Source organism: Oreochromis niloticus, linkage group LG14, assembly GCF_001858045.2.
Source record: "Oreochromis niloticus isolate F11D_XX linkage group LG14, O_niloticus_UMD_NMBU, whole genome shotgun sequence".
Lineage (NCBI taxonomy): Eukaryota > Metazoa > Chordata > Actinopteri > Cichliformes > Cichlidae > Oreochromis > Oreochromis niloticus.
The window spans coordinates 16,994,747-17,006,957 of NC_031979.2; the positions used below are offsets into that span (position 1 = coordinate 16,994,747).

Consider the following 12,211-nt stretch of genomic DNA (forward strand, 5'->3'; position numbering starts at 1 on the left):
ACAGGCGAATACAACTGCAAGAAGCTCCTTCTCGATCTGCGCATAACGCATTTCGGTCTGCGTCAGAGTACGAGAGGAGTAGGCGATTGGGGCACCTTCCTGGAGGCATGCAGCCCCGAGTCCATACTGCGATGCATCAGACGTTAGCGTGACGGGTTTCTGGACGTCGTAGTAGCTGAGGGTGGGTGGACTGATTAGGCTCTGTTTTAAAGCATCGAATGCATCTTGATGCTGCTTCAGCCAGCACCACTGAATGTCTTTGCACGTTAGCTCCCGAAGTGGGGCTGAGAGCTCACTGAACTTGGGAATGAACTTTCCTAGGTAATTAATCATCCCTAAGAAGCGTTGGAGAGCTGTGACGTTTTCAGGTGTGGGCATCTCCTTAATTGCTTTAGTCTTTGCTGGGTCAGGCTTTAAGCCCTTGCTTGTGAAGACATGACCAACATAACAGACTTCTGTGAGACTGAATTTGCACTTCAGGGGGTTGAGTCTCAGTTTGACTTCCCTTGCACGGTCGAGTACCTTTCTGAGATTCTGTTCATGCTCTTTCATATCTCTTCCGCCGATGATTATGTCGTCGACAATGACAGCACAGGGGTATCCAGCAAAGATCTGCTCCATTGCACGTTGGAACACCTCGCTGGCTGAGTTTATTCCATACGGCATTCTGAGAAAGCGGAATCTGCCAAACGGCGAGCTGAAAGTCATGAGCATGGATGATTTGTGGTCAAGCGTTATCTGCCAAAAGGAGCATTTTGCATCCAGGACAGAAAAAGACTTTGGAGTTAGGCATTTGGGCGGCTATCTCCTCTATAGTGCGCATAGGGTGATGTGGGCGTTTTAGCGCTTTGTTTAGATCTCTTGGATCGATGCAGAGTCTGATGTCATCTGAATTTTTCTTGTGGGTCACCACCATAGACGACACCCATTCTGTTGGCTCGGTGACAGGGGTGATCACACCCAACTCGACCATGCGGGTTAATTCCGCTTTAACCTTGTCTTGCATTGGAACTGGTATTTTGCGTGCAGGCTTTACTACTGGTGTGACTTCTGGGTCTATTTTCATGGAGTAGGTAACCGGAAGTTTACCAAGTTTATCTTCGAAGAGGTCTGAATACTCTAAGAAGATCTGTTCTGAAAAGGTGCTTTCCACATCCTTGGCTACATGGTGGACTTCTTTGTTCAATGTGATTAATTGTAAGTGGAGTGAGTCTGGTAAGCCAAGTAGGGTTTGTACGTCTCGTTTCACTACGAAGAACTGCAGAGGGTATTCCTTGCCTGCAGAGTGGCATGAGAGTGTTGCTGTGCCAGCTGTTTGAATTTCCTCACCTCCATATGCCACCAGGTTAGTTTTCTGTGATGGCAGGAGTCTTTCATCTTGTCTCAGTTGTTCAAAAAGGTCAGCTGGCATGACATTACATTTGGCGCCAGTGTCCACCTTGAGCTCTAAGGGTTTTCCATTAATATGCACCGTGGTGAAAATGTCATTCTTGTATGGAAAGCAGGGATTTATAGTGTCTATATTAATTCCATTCACATAGAACATTTCCTCATCGCTGCTAGGCGCTTGCATCTCAATATGGTTAACGGGTCCCTTTTTGAATTGCCGTGTTCGTGATGACTTGCAGCATTTCTGGAAGTGATTCCATTTTTGACACTTATGGGATTGCTGGCCATATGCTGGGCATTTGTCTCTTTTTGCCTCGTGGCTGCCCCCGCAGTTGTTGCAGTTTGTGATTGAGTGAGCGAGCCTCTGTTCTGGTTGTGCTGCACGCTGCTCATTGCCTGCCTTCGTCTTGACTTTGTGTGGATGTTTTTTCATTATTGTGTGATGCAAGGTATCCACCTTTGCTGCCATTTGTTTTGGAGTTGCTAGAGCTTTTGTATGTTGATTTGTCTGCTCGAATATCTGGCACATTTCAATTGCTTTGCTCAAAGTTAGGTCACTGTCACGCAGCAGTTGCTTTCTCATGTTGTCACTATTTATGCCACAAACGAGTCTATCTCTGATGAGCTCGTCTTTAAGCTGGCCAAATCTGCAACTGCCTGCCTTATTTTTCAAGTCACTCACGTAAGACTCAATTGTTTCATCTGGTCGTTGGTTTCTGGTGTTAAACTTGTGTCTTTCCATTGTTATGTTTGTTTGGGGATTACACAGCTCCCGAAATTTGCGCTTGAGACATTCCGGGTCTTCTCTCGATTCTGCTTCGGTCACCAGTCGTCTGTGTTCTCCTTCCCCCGCGTGCACAGCGGGCGCATAACCGAAGGCGCGCTCCCGCTCGATGGCTTCAGAGCCGTCCAGGTTTAGCAGGATGAACGCTCTAGTTCGAGCATCCTTATCGGAATGAGCAGCGGCTATGAATATGTCGTATTCCTGCTCGAATACACACCACTTCTCGGCGATGTTTCCAGTGAACACCAATGGTTCTGGTCTACGGAATCCATCTGACATGGTCGTTAATCCTCGATAGCCTTTGCTACGATAGCCGAGCAATGCTAGCTGGTTACTTGCTTGCTTCGTCCGCAAAGTGCTGAGAAAACTTTAGCCTTACCACTCTGTCGGCAGGGCTGTAGCACACGACCGAACCACAGCTTCTGACACCATGTTTGACGTTCAGTAATTAGTCTGGATTCGTGATCACTAGCAAGCTTTGTTTTACTGTGTAACTGAGCAGACATTACACGTAAGCCACCTCACTCCCGGGGGGCGGGTCTCACCATCGCGCTGTCTCACTGCGTGCGTGCGCAGCGTACTACACGGAACAGGTATATTAAAGCAGCATTAATGAACAATATTAGTCAGATGTTCTACATTTGTGCTCTCGGCTCCCATGTCTTTGCACTCACTGTGCTCTCTGCCCTCCTGTTTCCACACTTCTCCTGGGGGAAAACTACCAGAGGCAGCTGTAAAGACACACACTCCCACAGGCATGCACTAACTGACTTTAAACTAAGCTAAGACACTGACGTGGAGTCTTACAATATAATACAATACAACTTTATTTGTATAGCACATTTAAAACCAGCGGTACACCAAAGTGCTTTAAAGTGATACAATAATTTAGAGAAAGAAACATTAACAGGGAATAAATACACCAACAGGTGGAGAGCACTAATTAGCCGCAGCGCAGTGAAAATATGTAAAAGAAAATACAGACACAACTCGACTAAGATTATTCAGCAATAAAATAGAATAAAAAGATTTAAAGTACATTAAAGAACATTTGCAGAATACAGACATTAATTAGGGAAGGCTAGATTGAATAAATGGTTTTTCAACTGCGATTTAAAAGATTGAACCGATTCAGGCTTGGCCTTGGCAATTTGGTGTAGTTGGTAAACGCTAGACTTAACTACAGTGGAGACTTGTTTGTCAAGTTTAAAAGAACTGTCCAGGAGAACACCCAGGTTGCTTACAGTATCAGAAAGAAACGTAGCAAATGGCCCAAGTGAGCCTGTTAGTTGGCCCCTAGGAATATGGCTATCGAAAACAACAATTTCCATTTTCTTTTCATTTAAAATGATTGATTTACTCAATAACTGATCCTTAACTTCTCTCATACAATCAAAAAAGCAGTGTGGTGAAGGTAAGACATCCTCAGTCAGATGAAAGTAAATTTGAATATCATCTGCGTAGCAATGGAAGAAAAATTCATATTTTTCAAAAATGCAACCTAAAGGTAACAAATACAAAGAAAACAACATAGGGCCCAACACAGACCCTTAGGGCACACCACAGGAAAAGGGGGCAACAGAGGAAGAATAACTTCCCATCGTAACAGCGAAGGACCTTTCTGAAAGGTACGATTTAAACCAACTAGGAGCATTACCCTTAATGCCTACCATGTGTTTTAGCCTCGCTAAAAGGATATTTTGGTCCATTAAATCAAACGTTGAGGACAAATCCAATGAAACTAAAACCACTGAGTGCCCTGAATCGATTAAATGGAGGTCATTGAAGACTCTCAGCAGTGCCGTTTCCCCTACTATGCATGATTTGAACCCAAACTGGAATTTATCAGTGATGCTATTCGCATCTGGATAGGCCTGTAGTTGCAAAAGGACTATTTTCTCTAGAATTTTAGACAAGAAAGGAAGTTTGGAAATCGGCCTATAATTTGCAGGGTCATTTTGGTCAAGGCTAGTTTTTTTAACAACAGGTTGCACTACCGCATGTTTAAAAGTGGTCGGGACACAACCTAAAAGCAATGATAAGTTTGTTAAGGATAGAATGCTAGGCCCAATTACATTAAAACCCTTCTTTATGATGCGAGATGAGAGGATGTCATGTACAGAGTTAGAATTTTTCAGATGCTCAATTATCTCCTTCAGGGTAGAGAGTGACACCGGCTCAAACCACTGGAAGGACGAGGTGCATCCCGAAGCAGAAATTTGACTAAACACAGGAGAAAGTGGAACTCTAAGAGAACTAATTTTTTCTGTAAAGTAGTTTAAAAATTGTTCACAGAGAGCCGGGGAAGTCACTCTCAGCATGTCAGGGCGAGGATTAACCACTAAGTTAAAAGTTTTAAATAACATACGAGGATTATGATTATTAACTGTAATAATAGCTGCTTTAGCCATCTTAACAGACTTCTGATATCTCAAACGGCTCATACGTAGGATGTCAAAGGACACCTGAAGCTTATCTTTCTTCCACCTCCTCTCAGCTTGACGACATGTGCGTTGTAGGGCTCATGTAAAGTCATTTAACCAGGGTTGTGAGCAAGTTCTAGGACGTTTCACCTTAACTGGAGCCACAGTGTCCAGTATGGAGGAGCATGTGGAGAGCATAGAATTAGTGAGTTCCTCAGCTGAGGAAAATGTAGCACAATCATTCTCAAAAAAGGCAGATTTTAAAAAGGCCTCAGAAAAATTGGCCATAACCCCAGAGCTAATTATGCGCACGAGCCGGTGGGAGCCAGTTCAGGTCTGTTTTACATAGCTCGGCATCAAAGATGACTGGGAAATGGCGCCATCTTGGAATCTTGGAAAATTGAATACTTCCTGTCACTACCCGATCCATACCGGAAACCCGATCAGTACCCCGCATGCACGAAAGGTGTCTACTTCCAGTCGAAGCGTTTTACGATAGTTACGGGTCAGAGTATCTGTTAAGATGTTAACAATAATAAGTATCTCTTAAAATGTTTCCAATAATGAAACATTTCAATATAATGTAGACAAAAAGGAAAAATATAAAGATAGTTACGGATCAGGACTCCCCGATCCTTACTGCGCATGTGCAAAGTCGGACCATACAAATCGGGTCTACCCGATCCGTACCGCGCATGTGCAGGGGTTTTCTTCTTCTTCTGTTCGTTTAATGGCAGTTTACTCCCCAGTGTACGAGGATACCTGCTGACCGAGCGAATGAACCCTATTGTAAACTGAATTAGCGTCATTACAAACTTGTGTTAAATTTGATTTAGTGATAGTCGAGTGTGTTTTTGCTTGTCTGTGTGGAGAGGATTGATTGGAATTGTCACGGCTCGGGGCAGCGGCCGTGTGAGGTGTGGAAGGGAGGACTCAAATGCAGTACTTATTCAGATGTGAGGGAGATTTATTATGAATACCAAACATAAAGTGGAGATGGTAAAACAGAACTAAAGATGAACTAAACTGGGAGAATCTAAACCAAAGAGCAGCAAACCTGAGCATGGAGGGAGGACAGCAGGGAGAGCACGCAGGGTGACACAGAGGAGGAACACAGAGCAATGCAGAGTAGGCAGGGTGACACTGAGTGATGAACACAGACGACGCAACAAGGAACAAAGGCAAACACACACAATAAATACACAGAGGGACACTGGGAAATCACACACAGGTGGGAGACACAGCTGGACCTGGTTAACCTGACGAGACAGGGGAAACACTCACACCAGGGACCAACAGAGGGAGCACAAACCCAGAAACCCAGTATCAAAATCCCAAAACACAAACCATCCCAAACAGCCCACAAATAATAACAATAAATACACCAAACCCAAAACCGCTGAGTCATGGACTCAGGATCATGACAGTACCCCCCCTCAAGGGCTGGCTCCCGACAGCCACAGAAACACACCACCAGACCCGGGTGGGCGGTAGGGGGTCCAGGACGGAGGGACCGGACCAGGACCAAAACGGAGGCCCAAGAGTCCCAAACAAAATGGTCACAAACACATGGGGGAGCAGAGTCTGAAACATAGTTCAGGCGGCCGACCTGGGGCCCAACAGCACAGAAGGCCAGTATGGGACAGTTCAGTTCAGCCACGCGGAAGGCGGTGGCGGCCGCAGAAGTCCGGAGGCCGGCCACGCGGAAGGCGGTGGCGGCCACAGAAGTCCGGAGGCCGGCCACGCGGAAGGCGGTGGCAGCCGCAGAAGTCCGGAGGCCGGCCACGTGGAAGGCGGTGGCGGCGACAACCTCGTTCAGGAGGATGCCCACATCGGCGATGACGACCATCCAGCGGCCTAGAAAACAGCCAGTGACAATGAGGTGCCGGACGTGGACCGGATGGCAGCGTGCCAGCAGAACCAGGCAAGGACGAGGAGAACAATGAGGCAGAAGCTGCTGCTGAAGCCGAACCAGGCGAGGCTGGAGCTGATGCAGAGGCCGGGCCAGGCGAGGCTGGAGCTGATGCAGAGGCCGGGCCAGGCGAGGCTGGAGCTGATGCAGAGGCCGGGCCAGGCGAGGCTGGAGCTGATGCAGAGGCCGGGCCAGGAGAAGCTGCGGCAGGTGCTGATGATGACGACGAAGCTGCTGCTGCAGGCGAGGCTGAAGCCGATGAGGAGGCTGGGCCAGACGAGGATGCAGACACGAAGGCTGGACCAGACGAGGATGCAGACACGAAGGCTGGACCAGACGAGGATGCAGACACGAAGGCTGGACCAGACGAGGACGAAGGTGAGGCTGAAGCTAAAGCAGGTGATGCTGAAGGCTCTGAAGCCGGCCCAGGCGAAGGCACGGAGGCAGAAGCAAAAACTGCAGCCGGCAAGGATGATGAGGCTGCAGCTGGCGAAGACGAAGAGGCTGCGGCTGGCGAAGACGAAGAGGCTGCGGCTGGCGAAGACGAAGAGGCTGCGGCTGGCGAAGACGAAGAGGCTGCGGCTGGCGAAGATGACGAGGCTGCAGGCGGCGGCGCTGCTGCAGCTGCTGCAGCTGCCGCCGGTGATGGAGCTGCTGCAGCTGCCGCCGGTGATGGAGCTGCTGCAGCTGCCGCCGGTGATGGAGCTGCTGCAGCTGCCGCCGGTGATGGAGCTGCTGCAGCTGCCGCCGGTGATGGAGCTGCTGCAGCTGCCGCCGGTGATGGAGCTGCTGCAGCTGCCGGTGCAGCCGGTGATGGAGCTGCTGGTGCAGCCGGTGATGGAGCTGCTACAGCTGCTGGCGCAGGCGGTGATGGCGCTGCTGGTGCAGGCGGTGATGGCGCTGCTGGTGCAGGCGGTGATGGCGCTGCTGGTGCAGGCGGTGATGGAGCTGCTAGTGCAGGCGGTGATGGAGCCGCTGGTGCTGCTGGTAAAGACGAAGAGGCTGCAGCTAGTGAAGATGCCTGAGACGATGGCGCTGCAGGCGGAGGCGTGGAAGCCGTAGGTGAATGCGCTGCAGACGAAGGCGCTGCAGATGGTGGCGTGAAAGCCGGAGACGAAGGCGCTGCAGGCGGCGGCGGCTTGAGAGCCGGAGATGGCGGCGCTGCAGGCGGTGGCGGCGTGAGAGCCGGAGATGGAGGCGCTCCAGGCGGTGGCGGCGTGAGAGCCGGAGATGGTGGCGCTCCAGGCGGTGGCGGCGTGAGAGCCGGAGATGGTGGCGCTGCAGGCGGTGGAGGCGTGAGAGCCGGAGATGGAGGCGCTGCAGGCAATGGCGATAGCTGGATGGGCTCCTCGGTCCCCCCAGCGAAAGCAGCAGGCTGAAGCGGTTCCTGAGACCCCTCAGCGGAAGCTGCTGATGACGGCGAAGGCTGGATGGGCTCCTCGGTCCCCCCAGCGAAAACAGGCTCAAAACCAGTGGGCATGGAAGCCCCTGGCACACACAAAACAAAACCAGCAGGCTCGTGGGCCTCTGGTACACGTGAAACAAAACCAGTAGGCACGTGGGCCTCTGGCACACACGAGGAGGGCTGTAGCTGCACAGAGCCCTGACCCTGCTCAGGCAGTGATAGCCGGGTGCAGTCCACAGCTGGCAACTTGGCCTCCAGGGGTCCAGAGTTAGCTGAGGGTTGTAACCTAGCCTCTGGGGAAGCCCTGGAGTGAGTAACAGTCTCTAATGTTGTCAGCATTTGAGGAACAGTTCCCTTGTGAAACAGTTTGTCTCCCTGCTCAGGAACAGTGGTGGATAAACAGTCCTTTAAAGGGTGCACGGACATAGCTTCCTGTAGAGGGGCGAGTGAAGATCGTGACTCAGCCATTAACTGAACTACTGACTGAGTCATGGACAGAAATAGGGGTTGCAGTGATGTTAGTGGTGATGGTAGCCGAGTGGCTGACTGAACAGGAAATGGTGCTCTTGGGGGAGCTAATGGCGGTGCTGCTAGCGGCTGACCGCAAAACTGGGCTGGAGGGTGGCAATAAAGTCCAGGCTCGGAAGGAGCGGCAGAGATACGGTCTTTAGGTTTAGCAGACGGTGTATAGACCCCCACTTGGGAAGGGTCCGTCACCACGAAGGTGGGTAAGCTATACATATTGTCTCTCATCCCGCTCTGGATAGCCCCAGAAAACAAAGACCCGGAATCTGGGGGAGCCAAAGCATCCCGCTCACTCACCGCTTCTGGCTGCTCGGAAGGAAATGCAGGTGGGGGATGAAGTCCCAAATCCAAAAGGAGAAATTCCTGCTCCCACGGGTATAGCGAGCCCAAAAGCCAAGGGAGACCGGTCACCAGACGCTGTAGCCGCCTCTCTATAGCGCGCTGGGACTTGTAATCCTGGCTTTCCAGCCACAGGTCGATGAGCTCTTGAGTGGCATCGATGAGGTTCTCCCGTAGCTCTTTAGACGGGTTAAGTGCTGCTGGGTCCATCTTGTGGTTGCGTCGTACTGTCACGGCTCGGGGCAGCGGCCGTGTGAGGTGTGGAAGGGAGGACTCAAATGCAGTACTTATTCAGATGTGAAGGAGATTTATTATGAATACCAAACATAAAGTGGAGATGGTAAAACAGAACTAAAGATGAACTAAACTGGGAGAATCTAAACCAAAGAGCAGCAAACCTGAGCATGGAGGGAGGACAGCAGGGAGAGCACGCAGGGTGACACAGAGGAGGAACACAGAGCAATGCAGAGTAGGCAGGGTGACACTGAGTGATGAACACAGACGACGCAACAAGGAACAAAGGCAAACACACACAATAAATACACAGAGGGACACTGGGAAATCACACACAGGTGGGAGACACAGCTGGACCTGGTTAACCTGACGAGACAGGGGAAACACTCACACCAGGGACCAACAGAGGGAGCACAAACCCAGAAACCCAGTATCAAAATCCCAAAACACAAACCATCCCAAACAGCCCACAAATAATAACAATAAATACACCAAACCCAAAACCGCTGAGTCATGGACTCAGGATCATGACAGGAATAGTGATGATGATGTCCGCTACCACTGTCAATTGTCAGTAAACACTTCATCTGGGTGATGAATCTTCATGTGACATATTACAAAGTCTGTATTATTAACTCTGTAATTAGGTGCTGTTAGGGTTCAGAAATTGAGGAGGAAGACCAAAAATAATGACCACTGATCCTGCCGGGTGCAATTAGACGACATTTTAATGAATACACATGTGGAGTCCAACACTGTGCAGATTCAGTGTTGAACTGTCTTACAACCGTCAGAACAAAGGCTTTATAGGGGTAAGATAGTACAGCCCCCCTCCTCCCAGACACAATACAGCATACGTCAATTCAACACCACAGATGTTCAGTTAACTTTTGACACAGTTTAAAAAGAACATTGTCTTCGGCTCGAACCCAGGTGCTTCCCCTCAGCTCGCCTTCGCTGTCGCTTATCTCTGGGACATCTGGTGTACTTCCTGGAACAGACTAACACGTACGCACCCAAACTTTGCAATTACAGCAAAACACATCTTAACTTCTTACCCACTAAATGAGTCTACTAGTGTGGGTGTATGTGCTGTGTTTCCCTCGCTCTGCACCTTATTTGACCTCTCTAACTATATGTGTCTGTATGTGTGTGTATGTCTGTGCATGTGTGTTCCTCACGCTGCACTTTAATTGACCTCAGCTTAGGCACCCAGGCTAAGGCCATCCTGTGTGTACTGATCTTGACTTATATGTAAAATATATAAAACAAATGTTTCAATCTAATACAACTATTTAAAGCTTAATCAAAGCTTAATCAAAGATATAATGCATAATAAAATACCCTGCTCTTAACTTGCACTTAGACTCTGCTTTCAGTTTCACTTTTGCAAAGCCTGGCGTTTCCTGTCTCCTTTTGCACAGAGTATATTTCCTGTCCCTGCAGTCTGCACAGAAACATTTAAGATTATAGGAGCATTGAAAAGCATTTAGAATTATAGATTCAACTCAACAGTTCAAAGTGGTTCTTACTGGACCTGTAATAAAAACTTAATTGGGTGCCAATATGTTTAAACATCTAAATGCACTATCCCTACTTGGAGATTATGTGATTAATGCCATGATAATATGAACAGTAGCAGTGAAATAATTTCTCTAATCCCAACAGTGCCATTCTTCTTATTTTACGGCGCTGTTGTTCAATCGGGGGACGCTCTCTGTTGAGGAGAAAAGCATGAATTTGTTTGTATACGGATTATCCATTGTTTAAATGTCCCGGTAGTCGAAAAGGAGGCAGAGCTGTTGAGAAATGCTAGGAGCTAACTGGGCGCTAACCGTATCATTCAAATATATTGAACGTCGCAATGTTGGCAAAGAGAGGAAGTGACGTAAGATTTGCGCATGCGGGGTACGGATCGGGTTTCCGGTATGGATCGGGTAGTGACACTTCCCACCTCGAGGAACGCTCAGCCACACTGTTAAGTAGGTCCCCGATGAGGCTTGATCAGCTCCAGGTGTGTGTGATGATCTTCAGGTGTGGTCAGCTGCTGACCTGAGTCGCTCAGACCCAGGTCCCTGACATATCTATTATATTACCAAAATTATTTACCTTTAGCTGACAATGACAAGTGATGGAGGAAATTTTCAAACTATTCCTTTAATAAAACAAAACAAAACAAAATGAAAACATCTCAGTTTACATAAAACTGTATCATTAATATAACTGCTGCAAATGTTTCAGGTTGAGCTCATTTAAAATACTTTATATTCTGTTTAATGTCCAGTATTATTCTATTAATCAGATTTTTGTAGTGCCTTTCCTGTGACAAGCACGTATCTCGGAACAGAAGATTAATTTAAAAATTCAAATAGTTATTCTTGGGCTCAGAAACACAGACATACATCTTGATTAAAAATAATATATATAATTATATGTTCATAACAAGAAAATTGGCCAAATTAAAAGCATGCATTTGTTTTAACACTAATTCCTCAAATATTCTTGGTTCACAGGTACGACGATGAACTGCTCTGGTCTGTTAAATCTCCAAAAGGAACCAGGTACTGATACAATGAGACTTGGGGTTTTACTCCTTTTAAAAGGAATTTCAAAATGTAAAATAAAATAACCAACAAAACCCAAAACAAAACTCACATGTACTGAACAAATACATAGGCGAACAAATAACAAATTGTGTTTGTTTATTTTATCCATATGTATCAGATTTATTAATCATGTAAATTTCCTGCACCTGTCGTAGACGTCCACATGATGTCCAAATAAATTACACAGTCCAAAGTAAAATGATGAACGCCATATTAACGTCCAAGTTGTATCAAAACAAAAAATAGCCTGGTTAAGTTACATCTAAATATGAAAGAAATTACACCAGCAATTAACAAAAACAATGTATGTCTACACTGTAAATAAATATGGGTTGACCTACTGGGCCCCTAGTGTTCAGTCCCCAAAAGTGACTTATATTTTATGATGGTACTGGCAGCCACAGGCAACTGCCCACCAGTGCCCCATGGATCATTACCATGACCAATTAGTATGCAGTATGGATCAGCATTTTGTTTAAAAAAAAATGTAACTTCTTTATTCACAAAGAATGAGCACATAGTTGATTTGGCAGATTTTTACACCACATGACCTTCCTGGCACAACTGCTAAAAGATTGTGTGTCCTTCCACACT

General features: G+C 47.6%; 1 protein-coding gene across 49 annotated transcripts in view; it reads left to right on the plus strand.

Annotated features, from left to right (window-relative positions):
- LOC100702702 (von Willebrand factor A domain-containing protein 5A) overlaps nt 1-12,211 on the plus strand; it is a 221,118-nt gene that overhangs the window by 15,323 nt on the left and 193,584 nt on the right. For all 49 annotated transcript variants that reach the window (XR_003213727.1, XR_003213730.1, XR_003213731.1 and 46 more), the window contains exon 17: nt 11,525-11,572. Coding sequence is in view for 45 of the 49 variants with exons in the window: in XM_025897996.1 (XP_025753781.1) it covers nt 11,525-11,572 (48 nt within the window). In the remaining 4 variants the exon portion in view is untranslated. The remainder of the gene's footprint in view (nt 1-11,524; nt 11,573-12,211) is intronic.